The sequence below is a fragment of the Leucopleurus acutus genome (assembly GCF_964270905.1).
Source record: "Leucopleurus acutus genome assembly, chromosome: 4".
Taxonomy (NCBI): domain Eukaryota; kingdom Metazoa; phylum Chordata; class Mammalia; order Artiodactyla; family Delphinidae; genus Leucopleurus; species Leucopleurus acutus.
The window spans coordinates 154,671,655-154,695,483 of record NC_139146.1 but is presented as its reverse complement, the minus strand read 5'-3'; the positions used below and the strand labels follow the sequence as shown (position 1 = coordinate 154,695,483).

The window sequence follows — 23,829 nt, the reverse complement described above, 5'->3', positions numbered from 1 at the left end:
GTAGACAGCCTCAAGACAATATTGCTCCCACTCTACCAATGAGGACGAACTTTACAATCTACACAGTCTTAATTTTCTCCAGCCTGTCAGTCATAAGGCAAGCAGGGAAACAATTCTAAGGAGTGACCAAGAGAGACGGGACATATACAGTATTTCACCTTTGGCAGAGCACAAGGTGAAGCGTTGACCCTCATAGAGCAGGTACAAAGAAAACTGCTAAAATGTTAATAAACCTGTAAAGGTTAAGTGTGGGCTAGTGTAACCCTTTGGAATACTGGGAACCCCACACTCAAGGGAGTCAGCTATTCCTAACCGTCTCTTTTTCTCTGGCCTCCACCAGCTCATGGAAAAAGCTGGGAGTAATTAAGGAAACCAGACAGAGTCTTCTTTGGTGGCATGCAGGCACAAACCCCACCTTCTCCCCTAGACTCTTCCTTCTTAGGAAGGAAAAGCTTTACACCATGGGGAGAGGGACAGAAAATCTTCCTGCAGCCAGGGACTGTGCATAGATCCACTGCTTCCAAAGGAGCGGTAGCAGCCAAAGCTCTCTACTCCAGCAATAGGGGCAAATAAACCTCTCCAGCCCAGGATCCTGCACTGTTGCCAAGTGGGTTGGGGCTTCTGGGGCATGTGGGACAACCATGCTGAGAAAGCCCCATCCCAGAAAGAGCAAGAGAAACAATCCTTGTCAAATTATAAAGCAATCAACAGAACTAGGCCCAGAGATAACTCAGATGTTACAACTACGAAACAAGGGAATTAAAATACTTATGATTAATCAGTTAAATGATTAATCATAAGTATTTGGGAAATACAAATGGGAAAGGTGGGCAAAACATGCACACATGGAAAATGTCTGCAAAGAGATGGAAGCTTTAAAGAGAATCAGAGAATTACTTCAACAGGCTGAACACAGCTAACAAAAGAATCAATGACCTTGAAGATAGGTCAATAGAAAGCTTTCATTTGAATCAAAATGAGAACGGAGCATAAAACAAAGATAGAACAGAGAATCCAAAAGTTACAGGATAATATAAAAGTGTCTCAAAATGCGTTAAAGTGGTCACAGCAAAAGAAGAGAAGGACAACAGGACAGAAGATGTTACCAAAAATCTTGAGTCTGCTCACCAGACGCACAGCAAAGCCAATCTACTGGCACCAGATTGTGGTGAAGAAAAGTACAGCATTTATTGCAGGTGCCGAGCAAGGAGAATGGGCAGCTCATGCTCAAAAGACCCAAATTCCCTGATGGTTTTCAGGGAAGGGTTTTTAAAGGCAGGGTGAGGGAGGGGACTGCAGGGTGTGTGATCAGCTCGTGCACAACTCTCTGATTGGTTGGTGGTGAGGTAACAGGGTGAGGTTACGGGAATCTCAATCATCAACCTTCTGGTTCCAACCAGCCTGGGGTCTACGTGCTGGTGATCAGCATGCCGTTAACTTCCTCCACCTGGTGAGGGTTTTAGTGTCTGCAAAACAACTCAAGGATATGGCTCAGGGTATTATCTATTGCCCTTGAGGAGGAACTAAAGGATCTTGAATTTGTTTTATGGCTAAACTATTAGTATTTTGTCTTGCTTGACTATTTTCCTTTGTTTCACCATTTTCTCACTTCTCTGATTAAATCTGCTCTTTGGAACTCAGGGAAGGCCTAAGAGGCTAAAGCTTTTCTACAAACAAGAGGTGGGGGACATAGGGTCCTGCTCATTTTTCAAAGAAATATCTGAAGAGATAATGACCAAGAATTTTCTAAAATGATGTAATACAAAAAAACAAAAAAAATCTAAGAACCTCAGAAAAGAAAACAAGCAGAAGTAGAAAAGAAAAAAAAAAAAAAACTGGACAAATCATAGTCAAACTGCTGAAAACCAAAGATAAAGAAAAGCAAAGAAAAAAGCTTGAGACAACCAGAGAAAACAGAGATATTCAAGCTGTAAAACGAAGATAAGAAATGCAGCACTAATTTTTTTTAAAAGTGGAGGGGCTGTGTTAACACTGGAAAAAAATAGCCTTCTGAACAAAGACTACCACCAGGGATAAAGAGAAATATCACAGAATGATACAGGGCTCCATATGGCAAAAGCCACAATAATCTTAACTGAGTAAGCAGTTTCAAAGGAATAAAGTGAAACCATAAAACTATAAAGAAAAATAGCCTGGCGTCAAGAGATGTCATTTAAAACTAAGAAATCTACCAATATGTGGCTATTTGACATTCCTAAGGTGAATATTAATAAATAGCATATAATTGATCAAAATCCTATGGTGAGAGAGAGGAAAGAAAAGGCAGGAAGAAAATACATACTAATTCCATCATTTCTTATAATAGGAAATTGATAAGTGTTATTGTTATTCTCTAAGAAAGAGAAGATATGGTGTATTGGGTAAAGTTGTAGTTATAAAGGTTACCAATAGAATATATAAGCCTTTTTCAATGTTAGAATAAATAAAATTTTTAAGCCATTTGTTGAAAGATTTTTTAATCTATAAAACCATATAATAATATTTTTAAATAGCAGACTAAGGTAAGATACATTAGTCAGATCAATAAACATAAGTGGGCTAAAATTACCTACTAAAAAGAGAAACAGATTTTCAAGTTGGATCACAGAGCAAAACCTAACTCAGTACTATGTACAAAAAAGTCCAGCTGTAACTAAGTGATTAAGAAAGATTAAAAATAAAAGACTGCTCAAAAGTATGCCATGTAAATGCAAACCAAAGAAAGTAGGCATCATTTTTTATCTAAGTAGATAGTTTGGCCAATTTGCATTAAGCAGTACGAAGAAGGACATTTAAATGCTATAGTGTGCAATTTCCAATACAAGATATTATATTAGGAGCATATATATGCACCAAATAGATTCATATAACAACCAAAACAAAAGAAAAATAGACATACATAAGCGGTAAGAAATAATAATCCACCTCTTTCAGTCCATGAAAGATCAAGGAAAACCAAAAAAAGGATATGGAGAACTAAATAACATAGTTAACGAGTTAACGCTAACTGGTACATATCAAAGTGCAAAGTCCCTTCTCGATAACAGAACAGATTTATTTGGGGCGGCAAAGTGCCCAGCTAAAATACTACATTCCCAGACTTCCCCACGTCTAGACAGAGCCACGTGGCTGAGCCCTAATTAATGAGGAGGAAGACGTATAGTGTGGAACTTCTGGGCAACCTCCTTAAAGAGAAACAGGAAGAACCTCCCTTTCTTTCCTTATCCAGAAAAGACGGATATGATGGCTCAAGCTTTAGCAACATCTTGGAACACAAAGACAAGGACCTGTGGACAGTGAATATGAAAGACCTTAGGTTTCTAACAACTTAGTAAAATTACCATACTAGCCTTGGACTACCTAACCCTAGATTTTTTTTTTTAAATCCTTGTGTAGTTATGCTGTTATAGTTGGGTCTCTGTTCTATGTACCTGTGCTTAATCTTAATAGATATAAACTGAAAGTGAAGAACGCCCAAAACACATTCACTAGAATTGACCATGTATTTTAGGACATACACGTTCACAAACAAAACTCAGAAAACGCGGGATTAGCCTAAAGCAGAAGGAGGGTCATCGCATCCTGGGTGTAGGAGACCAGGTGCACATACAGGTAAATCACGGATGTCGGGCAGAAAGGCGAAGGCTTTCCCCTCCTTCATCACCTCAATTTTCTCTGTGAGATAGGAGCCAGAAAAGTACGGGAGGAAGTAGAGGGAGAGGAGATTTGCGTGTTTACAAAAAGCCCCTAGGGGATGAGAGAGAGAATTGAGAGGGCAAGATTCTTGGTGTTTTTATTTTCTGTTATTGTTCTTCAGATCCAAGAACGAAATTTTCATTTTCAGCCAGTTCTGCCATGTATAGAGGGAAACATAAAGTGGTTAGATTCAGAGCATCATTAAGTTGGAAAAGTGATCCAGGCATTAAGTAAGCAAAACACCCCCTCAGGTCCACTAGAACTTGGAGCCCTGGCACAAGGAGCAGACTTGTATGCCATACCCCTGCGTATCAAGAACTAAAACCTCTAATTTTAGGAAGAAAGTCACGGCAAATTCACAAATAAAGATTAAAATAAACTCAACATTGAATTTAACAATTTAATCAAAAGTCCCTAGTTTATGCCTCTCACTGACTTTTACAAATAGTAAATTAATATTAACGTAAATATTTTTGCTACCTTAATAGAAAAAAAAAAGTTACAGGTGTAACTAACAAGAAACTAACATCAAGCAATGTTGTGAGGCTTAGGAGAACGTCACCCCCTGGTGGTAGATTCCTGGTAACAACAACAAAATAGGAAAAGGAAATAGAACAGTCTGTGTCAATGATAACCTTCGTTATGGAAGGCCAAAGCCTTGGCCAAGCCTAATGATCAAAAGAAGATAGTACAAGTGCTTTATTTCCAGTTTAATAGAATAATAGAAGTTCTTCTTTAGAAGGGTGATCTAGAATCAAGATTTAAGATTTTAACACAACATTCCATATGTACAGAGATCCTGTCTACAAAAACCTTGTTATGGTATATGCCCTTCTTAGATCACTATAGTAAGAAGCAGCTTATTCTCGGGACACCATGGACTGTGAGCTTAAATTTGACATGTTCTGTGTCCTTCAACGAGTAAATCTGATTTTGCAGTCTGATGCAACAGAGAAAAGCCCTAAGCCTGACTTCAAATATCTCTCTCTTCTTTGCTCTTCTCTGTGGTCAATACACCCTTTTAGCCCATTGACTTGATTTCTAGAACGCTTACATGCTGGCCTTCCAGAGCTTCCAGACAGACTTTGATTTGTCAGCAGCCATTTTTATTGCAGTGCCACAATAAAACTGACTGTCCCAGATACAGCCTCTCCCGCAGAAAAGATAGGCACGTCCATTAATGTCACTCGTGTTTCCCGCATAGATTTTAGCAGCTGTGTCAGACTTCAGCTCATATATTTTAGTGGCAATTGTTCCTGAATGGCTTTACGTGGTATGGTGACTGGTAAGCTAAGTGCTGGGGTAAAACGAGTAGATCTAAGAGCCAGCATCTGCTTCTGAAAGTGTATCCCTGAGCTCGGCTAACTCTGTTCTATGAACTTCCACCATAAACCCTACGACAAGATAAAAGACAGGCAATAGAAGAACGCTTTCATGAAAACCAGGAAGCAGAGACAATTAAACAGCAAGGGAGCTCAAGTCAGGTCTGCAAGCAGCGCCCTGAGTCGGGAGTGGAGAGCCAAGGGCAGCTGTGGGTCTCCCTCTGCACTGGCCTGTGTGGCCATATAATAAAGTAAGAAAGCGTGTTCTCAGGGGTAAAAGGCTATGGAGAATTTTTTCTGGGAGTGTCTAGGCAAGGGAGGTAGAGGTTAAACACTGTTTTGCGGTAGCATCTTCTGCAGCAATAGTAGAATCTTCTGTGGGCTGTAGCAGATAGAGTCACGCCACTCAGAGAAATGCCAGTGGTACCTCTGGACGGGTGTTCAATGCGGATCACTACGTGCTTTCTGTTTATATAGCTGGTAGTTACTACAACAAACGCTTTCCGTGTGCCTTTTTTCATTCTCTTCACATTCCTTAGGATACATATGTACCCATATGAACACCTCATACCTACGCAACTCAAAACATTTTTACTGTTAACACAGAAAAAAAGAAACATTATATATAAATATATCATTTTGGCTATTATGTAAGTGGCTACACTTACATTATGTGAGAATCCCTATGAAATCAGCAGTACGTGGGAGAAGAATATTTTACTAGAAAACAAATCATTCTTAACCGACTTTTGTGTGTGATTAAAATTCAGCTTTATCATTTTTTATTTTTATATTTCAGGGACTTTGAAGGCAACCACATCCATAATTTAAGGAATTTGACTTTTATTTCCTGCAGTAATTTAACTGTTTTGTAAGTAACGTTTTGTCCTTTTGAAGTATCGTTTTATCTCTTTACAAATAAAATGAATCATTTATGCGAACAGAATCTAGCATAAATATGCATAGTAATTACAGCAAATGTTCCCTCTCAACTTGAAGTTTTTTGAAAAGGAAGCACATTGGCAAAATTACTGAAGTTCAAACCAGGCATAACCACAGATTCACAACATACGTGGGTCATCACAATGGTACTATCTTACGTGAGACCTGCTTTTCTCAACCTTACAAGTAAGACCCAATTTAAGGGAAAAAACATTTCTCATAACACCTAGAATCTGCCCTTGGATCTCAGTTTCAGAAACACCAAATTAAAGTCCTAATCTATAAAAATTATTACTGCAAAGACTGTGGGGGAAATTAATTATAACTTTTAGAAACTGTAGAATGTTCACACCCCTGAGGATGTAACTGCGGACACCAGGATAAACCTTAGAATGTTATCGAGTATAATTTCTCCTTATACTCCTCTCTGGCTTACTTTAAATTCAGGGTGCCTCTTCCGTAACAGTGAGGGATACTGGGGCTTCCTTCAGTATAAAAGTATAACTGCCTCATTTGCAGTTTATTCCTCCAGAAGAGTATTTTTCAAATTGTGGTCTGAAACTCACAAGCAGTTGATGAAAGCAATGTAGTATGTCCCGAGCCGCATTTTTTAAATGAAAAAGAATAGAATTGAATTGTATAAAAACATCAGAGTACAATTCAGATGATTAAGTGTATTGTTCCATGAAGCTTGGGTTGTGTGGGTGTATATTATGTCCCAATGCAAAATGCATTTTTCTACTGTCGGTTACCATGTGAAAAGTTTGAAAATCATCATATTAAGATATACAGGACCCCTGTGTACGGGCAATGCAATAGCTACCACTGACACAACAAAAATTTTTACCCAGTTATGCCCTCCGCCCCATTCCAGTGGGCTCAAAGCCACTGAAATGTGTGAACTTTTCTGCAGTGCGTTTAGCAGTCTTCAGATGCAGGATTCTATCAGTCATGCAAAACAGTTCATGGTAATTGCCCAAAGGAAACCAAATTGCACTTAAAGGACACAGGCCAAATAAATATCCAAAAAATGTAGCCCTTCTTTTCTATTCTACTTGTATTTGTTTTTAGAGAACCCTCTGTATGAAGAAATCATTCGTGAGTTTCCTCTTCACAGATGCTTGTGTTTTTCTGGTCCAAGGATGCTGGGAGAAAGTGGTAACGGTATGGAGTGCTGAGAGGAAATAAATACTTAAGGATGGGACGAGGCCAGGTTCCAGGCATGTCCCACAATGCCTCAAGAACTGGAAATCTTTTAAAGGTTTCCTGTGAGTTAGTCCTTTATGCTATCTCATAACACGACGTCAGGGCAGAGATGAACTGTCAGGACTTACAGTCTCATTCAGCATCCTAAACTAGAGATCTTCTGAGTTGGTCCAGCTTGAAGTAGACCTCCTGCAGCATCTCCACCCTAAATCACATCAACTGCCCAATGTGCACCAGTGCTATTGTGTGGGAGGTATTTTGTTCGACAGACACACCATGAAGCCTACAGAGGCGACCCTAAGGCAACTCCCTGGGCTGACGCTCAGTCTGTATTCTCAGGAGTCGAGGTTTTCACTCTTCCCCTGTGGAGCTCTTCCCTAAATCACTTAGAAATTTGAACACTACTTTACTTTTATCATCATTGAAAGATCTGGGAAATTTAAGATTAAAGTTATTACAGACTGGGTAATTTATCACGCTACTTCAACCTCTCTTGACGTGAAAAGTGCATTCCACGTAATTATCTTTGTTTCTCCAATAACTCACCTATCAGTTACCTCTGGAAGCTACAACATCCTTTTCTTTTTACTTTCAGGGTAATGAGGAAAAACAAAATTAATCACCTCAGTGAAAACACGTTTGCACCGCTCCAGAAACTAGATGAATTGTAAGCTCGATTACACATATATTGATAAGAATTTTCTTTCTACTGTTCCAGTTCATAGTTGTAACACGTATACATTTTTATACATTTAAGAAAGATTTATTTTTCTCTCTTCCTAGCACTATTTCTGCATACCTTGAGCCACAAAGGAATTCTGATAGTTAAAAAAATGTGTGTAAAGGAAAACTATAAAATAAATATTTGAGGAAAGTGAGGTAAGGGAAACATAGCTGTGGAGAAAGAATAAAGTCTGGGGAGATCAATAAATAAAATACATCTTGCACCACTCTAACCCACTGCTGGAGAGGGATAGCAAATTTATCTTTAAGTTTCCTGGAGAGTTAGGATTTAAAAACCAGGAGATAAAAAGACACCACTCTGCTGATTCTGAAACCAAAGGATAATCTTGGATCCATAAGGAAATTAGACACTACCATGGGTAACATCCCAGACTATAATAATGGAAAAGAGAGCTATTTATAACGTCCCTTTTTTAAGATCAATGACACAGTTCCAAAGGACATTAAGACAACTCTCTGATAAATCAAAGCCTTGTGGTCCAAGCACATAGGAGCTGATTGTCCAAATAAAATATACACAGGACAACAAATGAAGTACATGTCCTTCAGACAATTTTTTATTTTTTACCATTAATTTCTTCAATTGGGTTTTTGCTAAAGTTTAGGCTAGCCACCAGTTTGATTTTGTGAGTTCTAGAAAGAATCTGGAGTATGGACAGAAGGTATATGTTTGACAATTAACTGGGCAGAACTTTGATTCATTAAAACTTGTCCATAAAAATTAAAGAGTGTAACTAAACTGTTTCTCGGGACACCTTACCTGCAAACTAAGACAGGTGGAGGGAATACACATGCCACAGACAGAAACGTTCCTCGGGAACCAGTGAAGCATTGTGCTCCAAAACATCAATAAACAAGCCACTGAAACCCCGTTTTTCCATGACCATTAGCTTGAAACCTTTTTCAGTAGACAGTACCAATCATTCACAAAACGCACAAGAAAATCTCAATAGATATCAGAACCAAGCACCTGCTGTAACAGCTCCCAGTGTCTGGCAAGTGAACCATACCATCAACACATAGGAAATTATTTTATTCTCAGTCGTAGGGAGAGGTGCGTGTAGGTGACTCGAAAGGTAGTATCTAGCCATGAAAATACACGCTCGTCGAGGGGTCCATGCTTTTCCTTGTTTTATCCTACTTGCCACCGCGATCTGAATACCAGAAGGTAATTTCTGCCAATCCTGACTTGCATGGTGGCGCTGAGGTGCAGGTTCTAAGTATCAGTAACCAGTAGTGAGCATGGAACACAACAGCTTGGTCCGTAACCAGCGCTAATGCAGGTTCAGATATAAAGGAAAGAGCAACAAAGGGGCAGAGAGGGGCACCAAGGCCAAGAATTAGTCCTGCCTAAACCCTGCTGAGTCCCATACCCAACACTGGCTTGAAAAATCGGATTTACAGGGATGAAAATGGCATGTTTTCTAAGAGGTGATGGCTTTAAATGGGTGGGTCTAGACCTCAAATGAGTGACTCTCCCTTTGAGAGAGGGTTTGGACTACACTCTATGCCTCTCCTGGCTTGATCCCACTGACAGAGTTAATGAGGGCAAATAAATTGGCAATAATCAGGATTGACTTCTCACAGTAGACTTCAGTTCTGATGGCAGAAACTCTTGGCTACAGGCTTGATTTACTTTGTGCTTTTAAAGTCAACTACTCTAGGTGATAATGTGTTTCCTGAACCCATTCAGAAATGGACCTCAAGTCCAGTTAAGTTTAGACCAACTTTCCTAAAACGAAACTGAGAAAATGGTCTTTTTACACATCACTTAGGGTCTAGGCCAAATGGTCCCCATTCCATGATTCATGATAAAAGAACTATATGTCAGAATTGGCTCTAATAGCCGAAACAGGACTCCCACCAGAAACAGCTGAACATGATATTTCAAGACTTAATATCCTCGTGGACTCTTCGAAATCTGTTTTCCACATTGCCTCACTAACATGATCCATCTTTTACTTGGCTTCCCATACAAAGAACTGGAATTGTGCCGCCACTTTTACCTAAATATGAAGCAGGTCGAGTCTGTTAATGGTCTTCTAGGTAGGGATACAAAGAATAGCTAGCCAAAAATTAAGCTAGATGCTGGAGAGCCCAAGTTGAATAGGTACAGGGCTTGCACTGAAAGAGATCACATCCTTCAGAAGAGGAGAACGTATGTACAGAAACAGTGTTAATATGATGTTATAAGTGCTGTATGTGTTATCCATGTGACATACAGGAGAACAGAGAAGAGAACGCCTAAGCTCCCTGGTCACAGAGGAGTGACACGTGAACAGAATCTTTTTTTTTTTTTTTTAAGTAAAGTTGATTTACAATATCGTGTTAGTTTCAGGTGTACGGCAAAGTGATTCAGTTATGCATACCCATTCTTTTTTCAGATTCTTTTCCATTACAGGGTATTACAGGATATTGAATATAGTTCCCTGTGCTGTACAGTAAATCCCTGTTGTTTATCTGAGCAGAATCTTGAAGGATGAATAGGGAGTTCACCAGAAGGACAAGAATCAAAGCTTATTCCAGGCAGAAGGAAGCACCCGTGCAAAAACCCGGAGGTTGAAATACTGAGATGCCTTCAGGCCCTGGTGAAAGTCATTTTGACTGAGTAGAAAGTGGTAGGAAACTGAGCTGGAAAGCTAGACAGTGGCAAGATATTTAAAGGCTTTTTTATATCACACTAAGAAGTTTTGATTTTATCTTCTATGCAACAATGAGCTATTGAAGGATTTTAAGGGGTGAAATTTTATAAACATTCCTTTTGTTGTCAAATCAGACCATCTATCTTCACAGACAATTCACCCATGAAAACATAAATAACAAAAACAGCCTCAAGGTTCAGTTTACAGTATAAAAATAAAACATTTACAGCAAAGACATTTATAGTATTGATTACATTAGCTACTTTTTAGTTTTAAAAACTCAGTCTAAATCTATCTTGCCCTTCCAAGTTGAATAACCTAACTTTTGATTTATAAGCACTGCAATAACAAATAGATCTATTCCCATGCTTCTCCCTGTAGCAACTAATAGGATTTGGAGATGGACAGGGAAAGTGGTTAGGCTTTCTCTTAGTATCTCTTGATGACATTGAAGAACTCAAGCCTACTGAAAGATTGTCTTGTTTAGAAGAATCTGAGGCCTTTCTCACGCGAGTTGCCGCCGTCAAAGCTACCGGAAGAGCTGCTACTGTCCGAAATCTTCTCACAAATAAGCTACAAGTTCATACCGCTTCAGGCAGCCCAACCTCTATACATACACGAAGTAACTTACAAAATATCCTGCCCCAGGTGTGTATGAGATCCGGTGTATATCAGCTGTGGAAGAAACTGGAAACTGAAATAATCCACTTCCAGTTGAAAATTATAATACACCCGAGCAAAGGAAAAAATTAAGGTTCCAAAGCATATTTCTACTTTAGCAAAGGAAGGAAGGGAGGGAGGGAGGGAGGGAGGAAGGGGAGGACGAAGAGAAAGGAAGAAGGGCACAACACATATAGTAACTGAATTAGAAAATTGTATCTATTAGAACTAGATCAAATACCACCAAGTACTGTCTCCGAGTGAGCAATGAAGTGGGATAAAGTATTTTTACCATCTCACTCCCTTTTTTTTTTTTTTTTTTGCGGTACGCGGGCCTCTCACTGCTGTGGCCTCTCCCGCTGCGGAGCACAGGCTCCGGACGCGCACGCTCAGCGGCCATGGCTCACGGGCCCAGCCGCTCCGCGGCATGTGGGATCCTCCCGGACCGGGGCACGAAGCCGCGCCCCCTGCATCGGCAGGCGGACTCTCAACCACTGCGCCACCAGGGAAGCCCTCACTCCCTTTTTAAAGTTGTGACGCCTATTAATTAATATAACTCACTAATGGCATTGTTTGAAAGCAGTCTAATGTTTTTTAATAAATTACAGAACTATGAGTAAAGTCTTAAGGAAATAATATGACATTTGCAATTGTTTCCCTAGGGATTTAGGAAGTAATAAGATTGAAAATCTTTCATCACTTGTCTTTAAGGATCTGAAGGAGCTCTCACAGTTGTAAGACTGATACGAATTTTGTATCTTTATTTTTTAACTTATTTTACTTCTAAAAATTGTGATTAAAATATACATAAGTATGTATATTTGCCATTTTAACCATTTGTAAGTGTACAACTGTGGCATTAACTTCATTCACATTGTTGTGCAAACATCACCACCATCCATCTCTAGAACTTTTCCATCTTTCCAAACTGAAACTGCGTACATATTAAACACTAACTCCCCATCAACCCCTGCCCCTCCAGCATCCATCACTCTGCTCTGGCTCTATGAATTTGGCATCTCTAAGTACCTCATAAATCAGTGGAATCATACATATTTGTCCCTTTATGACTGGCTTATTCCACTTAGCATAATGTCCTCAAGGTGCATCCACAGGTTGTAGTATGTGTCAGAAGTTCTGAATATTATCATTCTGAATAATAATCCGCTGTATGTAAGTACCACACGGCGTTTATCCATTCATCCCTTGGTGGACACTTGGGTGGCTTCCACCTTTTAGCTGCTACGAGTAGTGCTGCTATGAATGTGGGTGTACAAATATCTGTTCAAGAGCTTGCTTTCAATTCTTTGGGCATATAACCCCAGAAGTAGAATTGCTGGATCATACGGCCACTGTTTTTAATTTTTAAAGGAAACGCCGTACTCTCTTGCACAGTGGCTACACTTTTTATATTCCCACCATCAGTGCTCAAGGATTCTGCTTTCCCACCTCTTTAACAACACTTGTTATTTTATAGTTTTTGATAATCGCCAATCTAATGGATGTGAAATGGTGTTTCACTGTGGATTTGCTTTGCTTTTCTCTAATGATTAATGATGTTGAGCATCTTTTCATGTGCTTATTGGCCATTCATGTAACTTCTTTAGAGAATACCTATTCAAGTCTTTTGCTCGCTTTTAAACTGGGTTGTTTGGGGTTTTGTTGTTGAGTTGTAGGAGTGTGTATATTTTAGATATTAAATCATTTTCAGATATATGATTTACAAATGTATGCTCCCATTCTGTAGGTTGCCTTTTCACTCTGTTGACAGTGTTTTCTGATGCACAAAAGTTTTTGATTTAGATGTAGTCCGATTCTTGGTTTTTTTTCTCTTTTGTTACCTATGTTTTTGGTATCATATACAAGAAGTCATTGCTTAATCCAATGTCATGAAGCTTTTCTCTTATGACCTCTTCTAAGAGTTTTAAAGTTTTAGCTTTTCTATTTAGGCCTTTAACCCATTTTGAGTTAATTCTGTACATGGTGGAAGCTAAGGGTCTAAGCTCTTTTTTTTTTTTTTTCATGTGGATATCTATCTGGTTTTCACAGCACTATTTGTTGAAAAGATTGTCCTTTCCCCATTGAACAATCTTGGCACATTTTAAAAATTATTTGACTATATATACAAAGACTTGTTCCTGGGCTCTCCATTCTATTCCATTGTTCTATACAACTATCTTTTAGCCAGCACCACACTGTTTTGACTACTGTAGCTTTGTAGTAAGTTTTGAATCAGGAAGTGAGACCTCCAACTTTGTTCTTCTTTTTCAAGGTTGTTTTAGATATTCAGGTTCCCTTGAGATTCCACACGAATTTTAGGATGGATTTTTCTATTTATGCAAAAAAAAATCATTGGGATTTTGACAGAGATGACACTGAATCTGTAGATTGCTTTGGGTATTATTAACATCTTAACAATATTGTCTTCCAGTTCCAAAACACAGAATGTCTTCTTTAACTGATGTCTTCTTTAATTTCTTTCAGCAACATTTTGTTTTCAAAGTGCAAGTCTTTCACCTTTATTCAGTTTATTCCTAAGTACTTTGTTCTTTTGATGCTATTGTAAATGGAATCATTTTCTTAATTTTCTTTATGGATTGCTCATGGTTAGTGTATAGAAATGCATTCGATTATTGATTATTGTTTGATTATTATGTGTTGGTTTCACATATGGCAATTTTGTTGAATTTGTTTATTATAATAGTTCTGACAGTTTTTGTGTGTATGCGTGTGTGAAATCGTTATGGTTTTATACACATAAAATCATGTCATCTGTGAACAGAGATAATTTTACTTCTCCCTTCGCAATTTGGATGCCTTTTATTTCTTGCCTAATTGCTCTGGCTAGGACTTCCAGTAGTATGTTGACTAGAAATGGCAAAAGTGGGCATCTTTGTCTTCTTGCTGATTTTAGAGGAAAAGCTTTCGGCCTTTCACCATTGGCTATGATGCTCACTGTGGCTTTCCTATATGGCTTTTATTATGTTAAGGTCGTTTCCTTCTGTTCATAGATTGTTGAGTCCCTTTCCCTTCTTTCATACAACACATTTCTTATTGTCATCCTTCCTCTCTTCCCTTCTTTCTGTAGTCACTGCCCCCCCCCACACCCAACTAATGGTCTAATCTGCAATACGTTTCTTAAAAAGTGAACCTGCCCTGAGAAGGTCCCTTTAATCAACAATTCTTGTTTCGAGGTGTTGTTTTGCAAAGATTCTGAAATTTTCTCCATTTGCACTCAGCTACACTGTCACTCTGACCTCTGTTTCTTTGTTTCTAACTATAGAGCCTTTTACTTTTCATTTCATGCCTCACAAATTGCTAACACAATATGCCACTCTTTGACATGATTTATTGTAAAAAGCATTCAATGTGATTTCACTAATTCAAGTTTTGACTAAATGAGATTCTTCTTTCTTTCATTTAAACCACACCTGATGATAGGCAAAACCTAAAGTGGTGTGGCTTCCCTTTGGGTACCCTGCTGCTCCTCTGGTGGGACCGTCTCTGGACCTCCCCACCTTCGCCCTTATGTTCTCTCAGCTCTGTCATTAATGCACTTACTGAGAGCCGTGCACTGGCCTAAGAGTTCTGTTTCCATTAATCCATTTGAATGTCCAACTAGCCCTAGGGGTCAATTGACATTGCTGTACTTTTTTTGTTACTGTTTAAAAGTAACCCTAAGTCAAGAGACACACTTTCTCTTTACTCAAATGCTTTTTAAGAATTGACCTATTGCTGCTCTTTTTTTAAAACAGGAATCTCTCCTATAACCCAATCCAGAAAATTCAAGCAAACCAATTTGATTACCTTGTCAAACTCAAGTCTCTGTAAGTATACACCTATGGGGATAGTTTTATGACATCATTTTTATTTACATACTAATAGCTAATAAATTCTATAAAATAAGATTGATAGGATCTCAAATCAGAAGCTTTAGTCCCAGGATATTGGTTAAACTCCAGAAAAACATATAAGATGAGTGCTTGCTGGGCTACAAACAGATAGCTATTAGTTTAATCTTTTGTATTTATAAGCCACAAATTAGATAATGATTAATCATTTCATATATTTCTGTAATCACCAGAAGCTTATATTGGATTGTTTGCTTGATCCTCTGAAGGCATCTATGCATATTTATTCCTTCATTAGCACTGGGTATCTAAGAATTTATTATAACCATCGTTATCCCAAGATGGAATGTTCTAGATGATATGTCATTACTTGCAACACACACACACATAAACACACACACACAAATTATGTTAAGGTCTAAGAATTGCCTTAAGAAGGTAAGCTTCAGTTCTTTTAAGTGTTCCCTCAGTAAAATGGCATTTTATTAGAAAAACATTTATTATTTAAAATTATTAGAAAAACTTCAAGAATGTAAAATGCCTCTGCTATTGCAATATAGTCTAAAAGATAATGCTTGTTCATTTATTTCAAATATATATATTGAGTAGTTACTATGCAAAAAACATTGTTCCACTCTATTCGAAGCCAAAAAATTCAAATAAGCAGGATATATACACATAAATAGCAAAATCAAAAAGGCATTGGGAGAAAAAAATGGGTTATTATGGGATCATATGAAATCATGTGTGTGAAACTTTTGAAAATTGTAAAGCACTGTAGAATTTAACGAATATTTCATTCAATAAAAATTTTTTTTTAATAAAAAAATGTTTAAAGGAGTTAGGGAAGTGCCTAGGGAAGGTTAAGTACGAATGTTTGGTTCCAAATAAGTGTTAACTAACAGCATTTTATTAAACTGTCCGTCACAAAAACTCATTTTATTATACCCTGCATAACATATTTTTTTGATAATTAATTTGATATTTTTAGCAGCCTAGAAGGAATTGAAATTTCAAATATCCAACAAAGGATGTTTAGACCTCTCACGAATCTCTCTCACATGTAAGCAGATGTTTTTTCTTGTTCTTCACCTTGGTTTTAGTCTTTTACGTTTCCATGTGTATTGTGCTAATACCTCCATACCCAATGCATCCAATCTATTAACATTTTCTACTGATTGATTTGCCTAAACAATAATTAACTCTTAAAGCGTTGGTATTGGGTGGGGTGATTTTTAGTTCTCCATGGTCTGGCAGAATGAAAGGAGTTTTGTCTGAATGTCAGACAGCAGGAGTGTGGAGGGAACCCGCTCAGGCTTGTAAACTCTCCCGAGCCCTGATGCCACTCACTGATGGTCAAGTTTGTCCACTCAGCTAGTAATTTGTGCACATGGCACAAATGCGACCAGATGAAGAAGTTACATAAACAACATAAAATAATTATAAATAATTCAGGTAAATGGAGGAAGGGAAGAGAGAAATCCTCCTCAGTGAAAATTGCCCACAATGTCAGGGCATGATGTGCAAGAGTGTATGGATAAAATGGTAAACCATGAAAAATCTTTTATTCAAACAGTGTGTCTCATCATGCCATCAATTACATGCTTCAGAAACATTTTCTTTAATTGAATGTAATATATAGCAGTATATATATGAAATATATTCGAATGGTCTCCATGCCAAGGTAATTAATTCCCAATAATTTAGAAAGTGTCATGGCAGTCACCACCACTCTATAATCTTGCTTGTATTTTAAATCTAACAGAGGATACTGGGAGTTTTTTTCCCATAATTCCTCAGAGAGCATGCCTATAAAAGTTTCCTTGGTTGCACACAACAAAAAACACTCTGACTAAATTAAGCAAAGCAGAGTTTATTGGAAGAAAATGGTGTAGGTCACAAAACCCAAGAAACAAGGAGCAGAACCGAAGTGAGCAGAAACCACGGCAGATCCTGGGATCCAGGCAGCAAGAGTTAAACAACAGGACAATATACTGTAATTGTCAAGTTTTTATCTTGTATTTTACTACAACTCCTTATACTATAAAGATCACTTATATTTTTTGCCAGAGTACACCCCTTTAGGGGCAGAAAGATCTAATTTAAATCCTAATTTCTGCATTTATTAGAAAATTTCCTAGCAGCTAATTTGCCTCCATTGAAGAGTCATCTTCTTGTATGATGATACTGACATCAACCTCATGGAGCTGATCTGAGAAGTTATTCTTGATACTTGGGAGATGCTCAATAAACGGTGCTGGTGTTGGTGGTAGCACAGTACTAATTACTGATTATCCCGGTGGCGTTTTATTAACAAGGGAGGTCTCTCTACTGATGAAAGAATTCACTCGACACACATTTATCGAACACCCTATTATGTACCAAACTCTAGTGTGAGGATAAGCATGTTGTTAGCAAGTAGCTACAGATCACACAAATGCTATACTAGAAAAGCCATAGAAACACAGAGGACAAATTCTCTTCCCCTGGGTTTGAAAAAGGAAAATCAGTTGCAGCAACCATAGGAGTTATGTAACGGTGGATTTATTAACACATGCACTAAACACTGAAAACCCAGTAACAAGTTTCCTTGGGTGGATTGTCCCGATCACGTGCTAACATTTGATTTATATTCTATTTGTATGTGTATTACGCCTTTTTGCGGCTCTCACCCACACATTCTTTTAAAAACCAAGTTAATGAGAATTAAATTTAAGGTTAAATCTTCAGTATCCCTAATGTTTTACATTCATTCCTCTGAGTCTTATATTAAGACGTTTTCTTTCTACTGAGAGAATGTAGAAAATAGTTATGAATGTAGAGTGACACTGACTTCAGTTTAAAATCTTCTTTTCCCTTCTCTCTGCACGTCAGCTATTTTAAGAAGTTCCAGTACTGTGGCTATGCACCCCATGTTCGCAGCTGTAAACCAAACACTGATGGAATCTCATCTTTAGAGGATCTCTTGGCGAGCATTATTCAGAGAGTATTCGTCTGGGTTGTGTCTGCAGTTACATGCTTTGGAAACATCTTCGTCATCTGTATGCGACCTTATATCAGATCTGAGAACAAGCTGCATGCCATGTCGATCATTTCCCTCTGCTGTGAGTATTTCCTGGCTGAAGAGGAATAACAGTTCCAAAATATGTGAAAGCGTTGCTATTAGACAATAAGTAACGAGAGTGGTAGAATTATGAGATTTTAAAAATTTCTCCCCTTTGCTTATATGTTGTTTTCACGTTCGCTACAATGAAAATAAAATTACTTTAGCGATAAGAAAGAAAATAAGTTTTTAGAATAAGAAAACTCAGTCACCTTACACAGATTAATGAAGGGCTCATTTATTAATTTTTTTCTCATAAAGAAGCTTTTGTTCATTTGCTTTCTTCTCTGAAGGAAGGAGAAAGCGAATTTAATATTATTAAATAATTTATTTAAAATTATGATATTATAAATAATATCTTTATTATTTAATAAAATAATATTTTATCAAAGCATGTAAAACCTTTTACTATAATCAAATTGGACCCTTTCATGGTTCCAGAGCTGTGTTTATTTCGTGTTTGAATGTCCAGTTCATGGATGCTGACTTCAAACGTTGTTTTTCTGGTCTCTGAGCTTCTACATTCTTTTCCATTCATAATTTGAAATATTTAAATAAGAAAGTGGTTTAGGTAGTATTAAATTTTTTAAGTTTTTGAAACGTGATTGCAAGGTATTATGTTAAATGAGGAATACAAAAATAAATTAATTAAATAAAAGCAAGAAACCAGTCCTCAGGGTGTTTATAATCTTGGTCAAGTGGCCTATAATTTACCCATCCTACCTCAAGCAGGAATCAATCTATACGATGTTCTCCTTCTTTACAAGTGCCGTGCCATGTCTTACCCTTGCCCTCACTCAAAGGATAATGTCGAACTGTCTTTTCATTGCAAGCTACCCAAGAAGCAGAACTCAGAAATAGTTTACTACTTTGTATTGTTAGCTACACAATTTTGAGTTTGCTCAATTTCCCTGATAAAGGCTAGAATATAACCTCGGTACTTAAAGATTAGGGCCAGCCTTACGATGTATACCATGATGTGACTTCAGGATTGTTGTATAGAATGCTTGCGCAGTCAAAAAAAAATCTCACCTACTCTCTGATATGTAATATTTGCTTAAAAAACAAATACACCAAGAAGTGTATCACATTAACAGCTGATGTGGGGGATGGAGGAGTCTGAAAGAGACAGAGAAAGATGGGAAGAAAGAATCAGAGAGAACAGTTTTGCTTCGACCACCCCTGGGTGACTCATTGAAGCCCCTCAGAATTATACTGACTACAGAGCACTTCATAATTATTCACATCTTCAAAATGACAGACCTCAAAATTCATAGTCATTACTCTGTCATAGCAACTTCTGGATTACTTTCTCTGGGATTTTGAATGACGTAAGTTTCTTAAGCTGGGAGAATTTCCATGGAAGAGATGAACCAAATTATAGCTTCCCAATCTTGTCCCTAATTGAATGCTCATGCATTTTACTCATTTACTCAGCACTGCTAGGTGACGGGACTAGAACAGAGAGCAAAACAGACAAGATCCCTGCTCTTACAGACTGTGTGTTAGACGAAAACAGAGGAATGATTACATAATTGGCTGCAGAGGATGCTCTAAGAGTGCTTAGCAGGAAGAGTTGATGAAGTGGTCCTTACCCATAAATGAACTCTTAGAATAAAACTTCCCTCCCCCGCCCCCAAGATACAAGGAACTTGGCTATTTGGGGCTAATATTAAAAATATTTCTGGGGCTTCCCTGGTGGCGCAGTGGTTAAGAATCTGCCTGACAATGCAGGGGACACGGGTTCGAGCCCTGATCCGGGAAGATCCCACATGCCGCAGAGCAACCAGGCCCGTGCACCACAACTGCTGAGCCTGTGTTCTAGGGCCCGCGAGCCACAAGTGCTGAAGCCCATGCGCCTAGAGCCCGTGCTCCGCTACATCACGGGCCACCGCGATGAGAAGCCCGTGCACCGCAACGAAGAGTGGCCCCCGCTCGCCGCAACTAGAGAAAGCCCACGTGCAGCAACGAAGACCCAAAGCAGCCAAAAACAAATAGATAAATAAATTTTTAAAAAATTCTGCTTAATGATAACTCCACCTTACCTATTTATTTCTCTAAATTTGTGAAATTCACTGATCCCTGTAGGTGCCGACTGCCTGATGGGAATCTATTTGTTTGTGATCGGGGCCTTTGACCTGAAGTTTCGAGGAGAATACAACAAGCACGCGCAGCTGTGGATGGAGAGCATTCACTGCCAGCTTCTGGGGTCCCTGGCCATTCTGTCCACAGAAGTATCAGTGTTACTTTTAACATTCCTGACAGTGGAAAAATATATCTGCATTGTATATCCTTTCAGATGTTTAAGACCTGGAAAAGGCAGAACCATTACAGTTTTGATTCTCATTTGGATTATCGGTTTTATCGTGGCTTTCATTCCACTGAGCAATAAAGAATTTTTCAAAAACTACTATGGCACCAATGGGGTATGCTTCCCTCTTCATTCAGAAGATACAGAAAGTACTGGAGCCCAGATTTATTCAGTGGCAATTTTTCTCGGTAAGAAACTCTGTATTAGAAGCCCTTTCATTCAAATGCTAGAATAAATCACAATCTGAACCTCATTATGCCTTTTAATATTTACAATTTTCTATTTCAGATCTTCTAACCAGAATGGACATTGAGGGTGGATTGTATCAGAATCCCCTAAAGGGATTATTTTTTCTAAATTACCAGTTCATCATATTAATTCTTATATGATACACTTGAATAAAAGACAAGATGCTAAACACTTGCATTTCATGCAATCACCCTAATAATACTAAGCAAAACATATTTTAACTCTTTGCCTTTATAATATGAACAAATTCAAAGTAGCCACACAAGTCTTTGGCTTGGGAGCAGACAACCAAGTATGTCCTCTTGTGAAAAATATTCTCAAAATATAACAAAGTAATTGAATTACCAAAAAAATTAACACAAGACAGATTAATTTAATAAGCCCAAGATAGTCATTGAATCACTATAATCTAATTTTAATATGCCATTTTAAAAATAAACATTTCATCATTCTTATAGCTTCAACAATATTTAGAATTTTTTAATTAATGATTTTTGTGCCTTAGTAATTCTTACAAAGAACAAAAAACACATTGTGGTCTTTGTATCTTCTCCTTTACAATAACAGCTAAGGGTATGTTTGCTTGTTCTGAAAGAATGTGCTTATTCATTAATCATCATCTTTGTGTTCTTCATAGGTATTAACTTAGCAGCATTTATCATCATCGTTTTCTCATATGGAAGCATGTTTTACAGCATCCATCAAAGTGCCATAACAGCAACCGAAGTACGGAATCAAGTTAGGAAAGAGATGATCCTTGCCAAACGTTTTTTCTTTATTGTTTTTACCGATGCATTATGCTGGATACCCATCTTTATACTGAAATTCCTGTCATTGCTTCAGGTAGAAATACCAGGTATGAATTTTTTCTTCCTGTAAAGAAATTAAAAATCTGTCCATTAATATTTGCCTTATAGAGTTAGGTGATTCTATGTTGGATGCATATACATTTATAATTGTTATATCCTTTTCTTGCATTGATCCCTTGATCATTAGGTAGTGTCAGTCTTTGTCTCTTGTAACAGTCTTCCATTTAAAGTCTATTTTGTCTGATATGAGTATTGCTACTCTGGCTTTCTTTTGATTTCCATTTGCATGGAATACCTTGCAAAATAGTGCATCAGGAAGAAATATGCAATACTCAGGTATTCCTGAGGTATTCCTCAGGAAATATGAGTTCATTTTGTTTGGGACTTTATGTGCTTCCTGGATCAGATGCTTCCTTCTTCAGGTTAAATTAAATAATTTTCAGCCATTATTTAATCAAATACATTTTTTGCCCCCTTCCTCTCTCTTTTCTCCTTCTGGGAACCCTATAATGCAAATGTTAGTACACCTGACGCTGTCTCTGAGGTCCTTTAAACTATCCTCATTTTTTTTTTAATTATTTTTTTCTTTTTGCTATTCTGATTGAGTGATTTACACTATTCTGTCTTCCAGGTTGCTAAGGATTCTTCTGTTTCATTCTTCTGTATCACTTACTCTGCTGTTGATACCCTCTAGTGTATTTTTCATTTCAGTTATTGTATTCTTCGGCTCTGATTGGTTCTCTTTTACATTTTCTGTTTCTTTGTTACAGTTGTGTGCTCCTCTAGTCCTTTCCCAAGGCGGGTGAACATTTTTATGACCATTGCTTTAAATTCTTTGTTAGGTAACTTACTTATCTCCATTTCTTTTGGTTTTTCTCCTGGGCTTTTATCTTGCTCTTTAATTTGGAAAATAGTCCTCTGTCACCTCATTTTGTTTGACTTTCTCTGTTTGTCTCTGTGAAATTAGGCAAAACAGTTGCCTATCCTGAGCTTGATTTGTGTCCTTATGTGGGAGCACCCCTATGTGGTCTGCACATGCCCAGTGGCTTTGGTGGGAGGGCTGAATCTGAAACAAAAGGGGCAAGGGTTTTCCTGGGGCATGTCAGGCCCGTCTCCTTGGTGGGGGTTTGGGGGTTGGAGACGAATGGGCTACAGTCAGAGCCCCATGTGAGCCAGGGCTTCTCCTGGGCCACTGGCAGCTGCTGCCTTGAGGGCTGGGGGGCTGGAGCCAGAGCATGGCGGGGGCTACAGCTTCTCCTGGTGCAAGCTGGAGGCTGCCACGTGTTCAATTTTTTCCACAAATGCCAAAAAACATAGTGACTATGGGAACAAAGGAACAATGATTCCAATAAATTATACTCACTGTGTTGAAATTCTGATAATCCCATGCTTAAGATGACCAGAAAGGAACACAGGTCAAAATGATTATCAAATAATTACTTCATTTTTTTTTTTTAGAACATAAGAAATTTTTCTTCCTGAAATACATAGCAATTTAGGGAACATTACCCCAGAGTGTGAGAGACGACAGAAGAGGCACTCTTGCTATTTAAAAATAGGGCGCATCACATTCATTAGGATGGCTGTTCTCAAAAACAGAAAATAACAAGTACCGGCAAGGATGTGGAGAAATCGGAACTCTTGTGCTGGTAGGAATGTAAGATGGCACAGCTGCTGTAGAAAACAGTATGGTGGTTCCTCAAAAACGTAAACATAGGATTACCATGGGACTCAGCAATTCTACTCCTGAGTATATACCCAAAAGAATTGAAAGCAGGGAATCAAGCAGACATTCATACAGCCATGTTCATGACAGCATTATTCACAGCAGCCAAAATGTGGGAGCGGAACCACCCAAGGGTCCATCAATGGACGGAGGCTCAAAGCAAATGAGTTATATACACACAGTGGATCATTGTTCAGCCTTTAAAGGGAGGAAGTTCTGATACATGCTGCAACATGGATAGATTTTGAAAACATGACGCTACTGAAGTAAGACTGTCACAAAAGGGCAGATTCTGTAGGATTCCACTTATATGAGGTAATTAGTGTAGTCAGAGTCACAGAGATGAAAAGTTTGTGAATGGCGTTGTCAGGATTAGGGGGAGGAGGGGGGAGGGGGGAGGGAGTAGTGTTTAAAGGTACAGAGTTTCAGTGTGGGAAGACGAAAAAGTTTTGGAAATGGATGGTGGTGATGGTTGCACAACAACGTGAATGTAGTTAATGCCACTGAACTGTACACTTAAAAATGGTTAAAATGGAAAAGCTTATGTTATGTATATTTTACCACAATA

General features: G+C 38.2%; 1 protein-coding gene across 4 annotated transcripts in view; it reads left to right on the top strand.

Annotated features, from left to right (window-relative positions):
- The window catches only part of RXFP1 (relaxin family peptide receptor 1), a gene marked incomplete at both ends in the record, with an annotated part of 94,359 nt that overhangs the window by 69,488 nt on the left and 1,042 nt on the right, over positions 1 to 23,829 (top strand). For 3 of the 4 annotated variants that reach the window (XM_082838717.1, XM_082838716.1, XM_082838715.1), the window contains 8 exons: positions 5,818 to 5,889; positions 7,762 to 7,833; positions 11,875 to 11,946; positions 14,968 to 15,039; positions 16,055 to 16,126; positions 17,938 to 18,167; positions 20,255 to 20,665; positions 21,364 to 21,582. In XM_082838717.1, coding sequence (XP_082694843.1) covers positions 5,818 to 5,889; positions 7,762 to 7,833; positions 11,875 to 11,946; positions 14,968 to 15,039; positions 16,055 to 16,126; positions 17,938 to 18,167; positions 20,255 to 20,665; positions 21,364 to 21,582 — 1,220 coding nt within the window. The remainder of the gene's footprint in view (positions 1 to 5,817; positions 5,890 to 7,761; positions 7,834 to 11,874; positions 11,947 to 14,967; positions 15,040 to 16,054; positions 16,127 to 17,937; positions 18,168 to 20,254; positions 20,666 to 21,363; positions 21,583 to 23,829) is intronic. The other variant, XM_082838718.1, reaches the window with a different exon arrangement.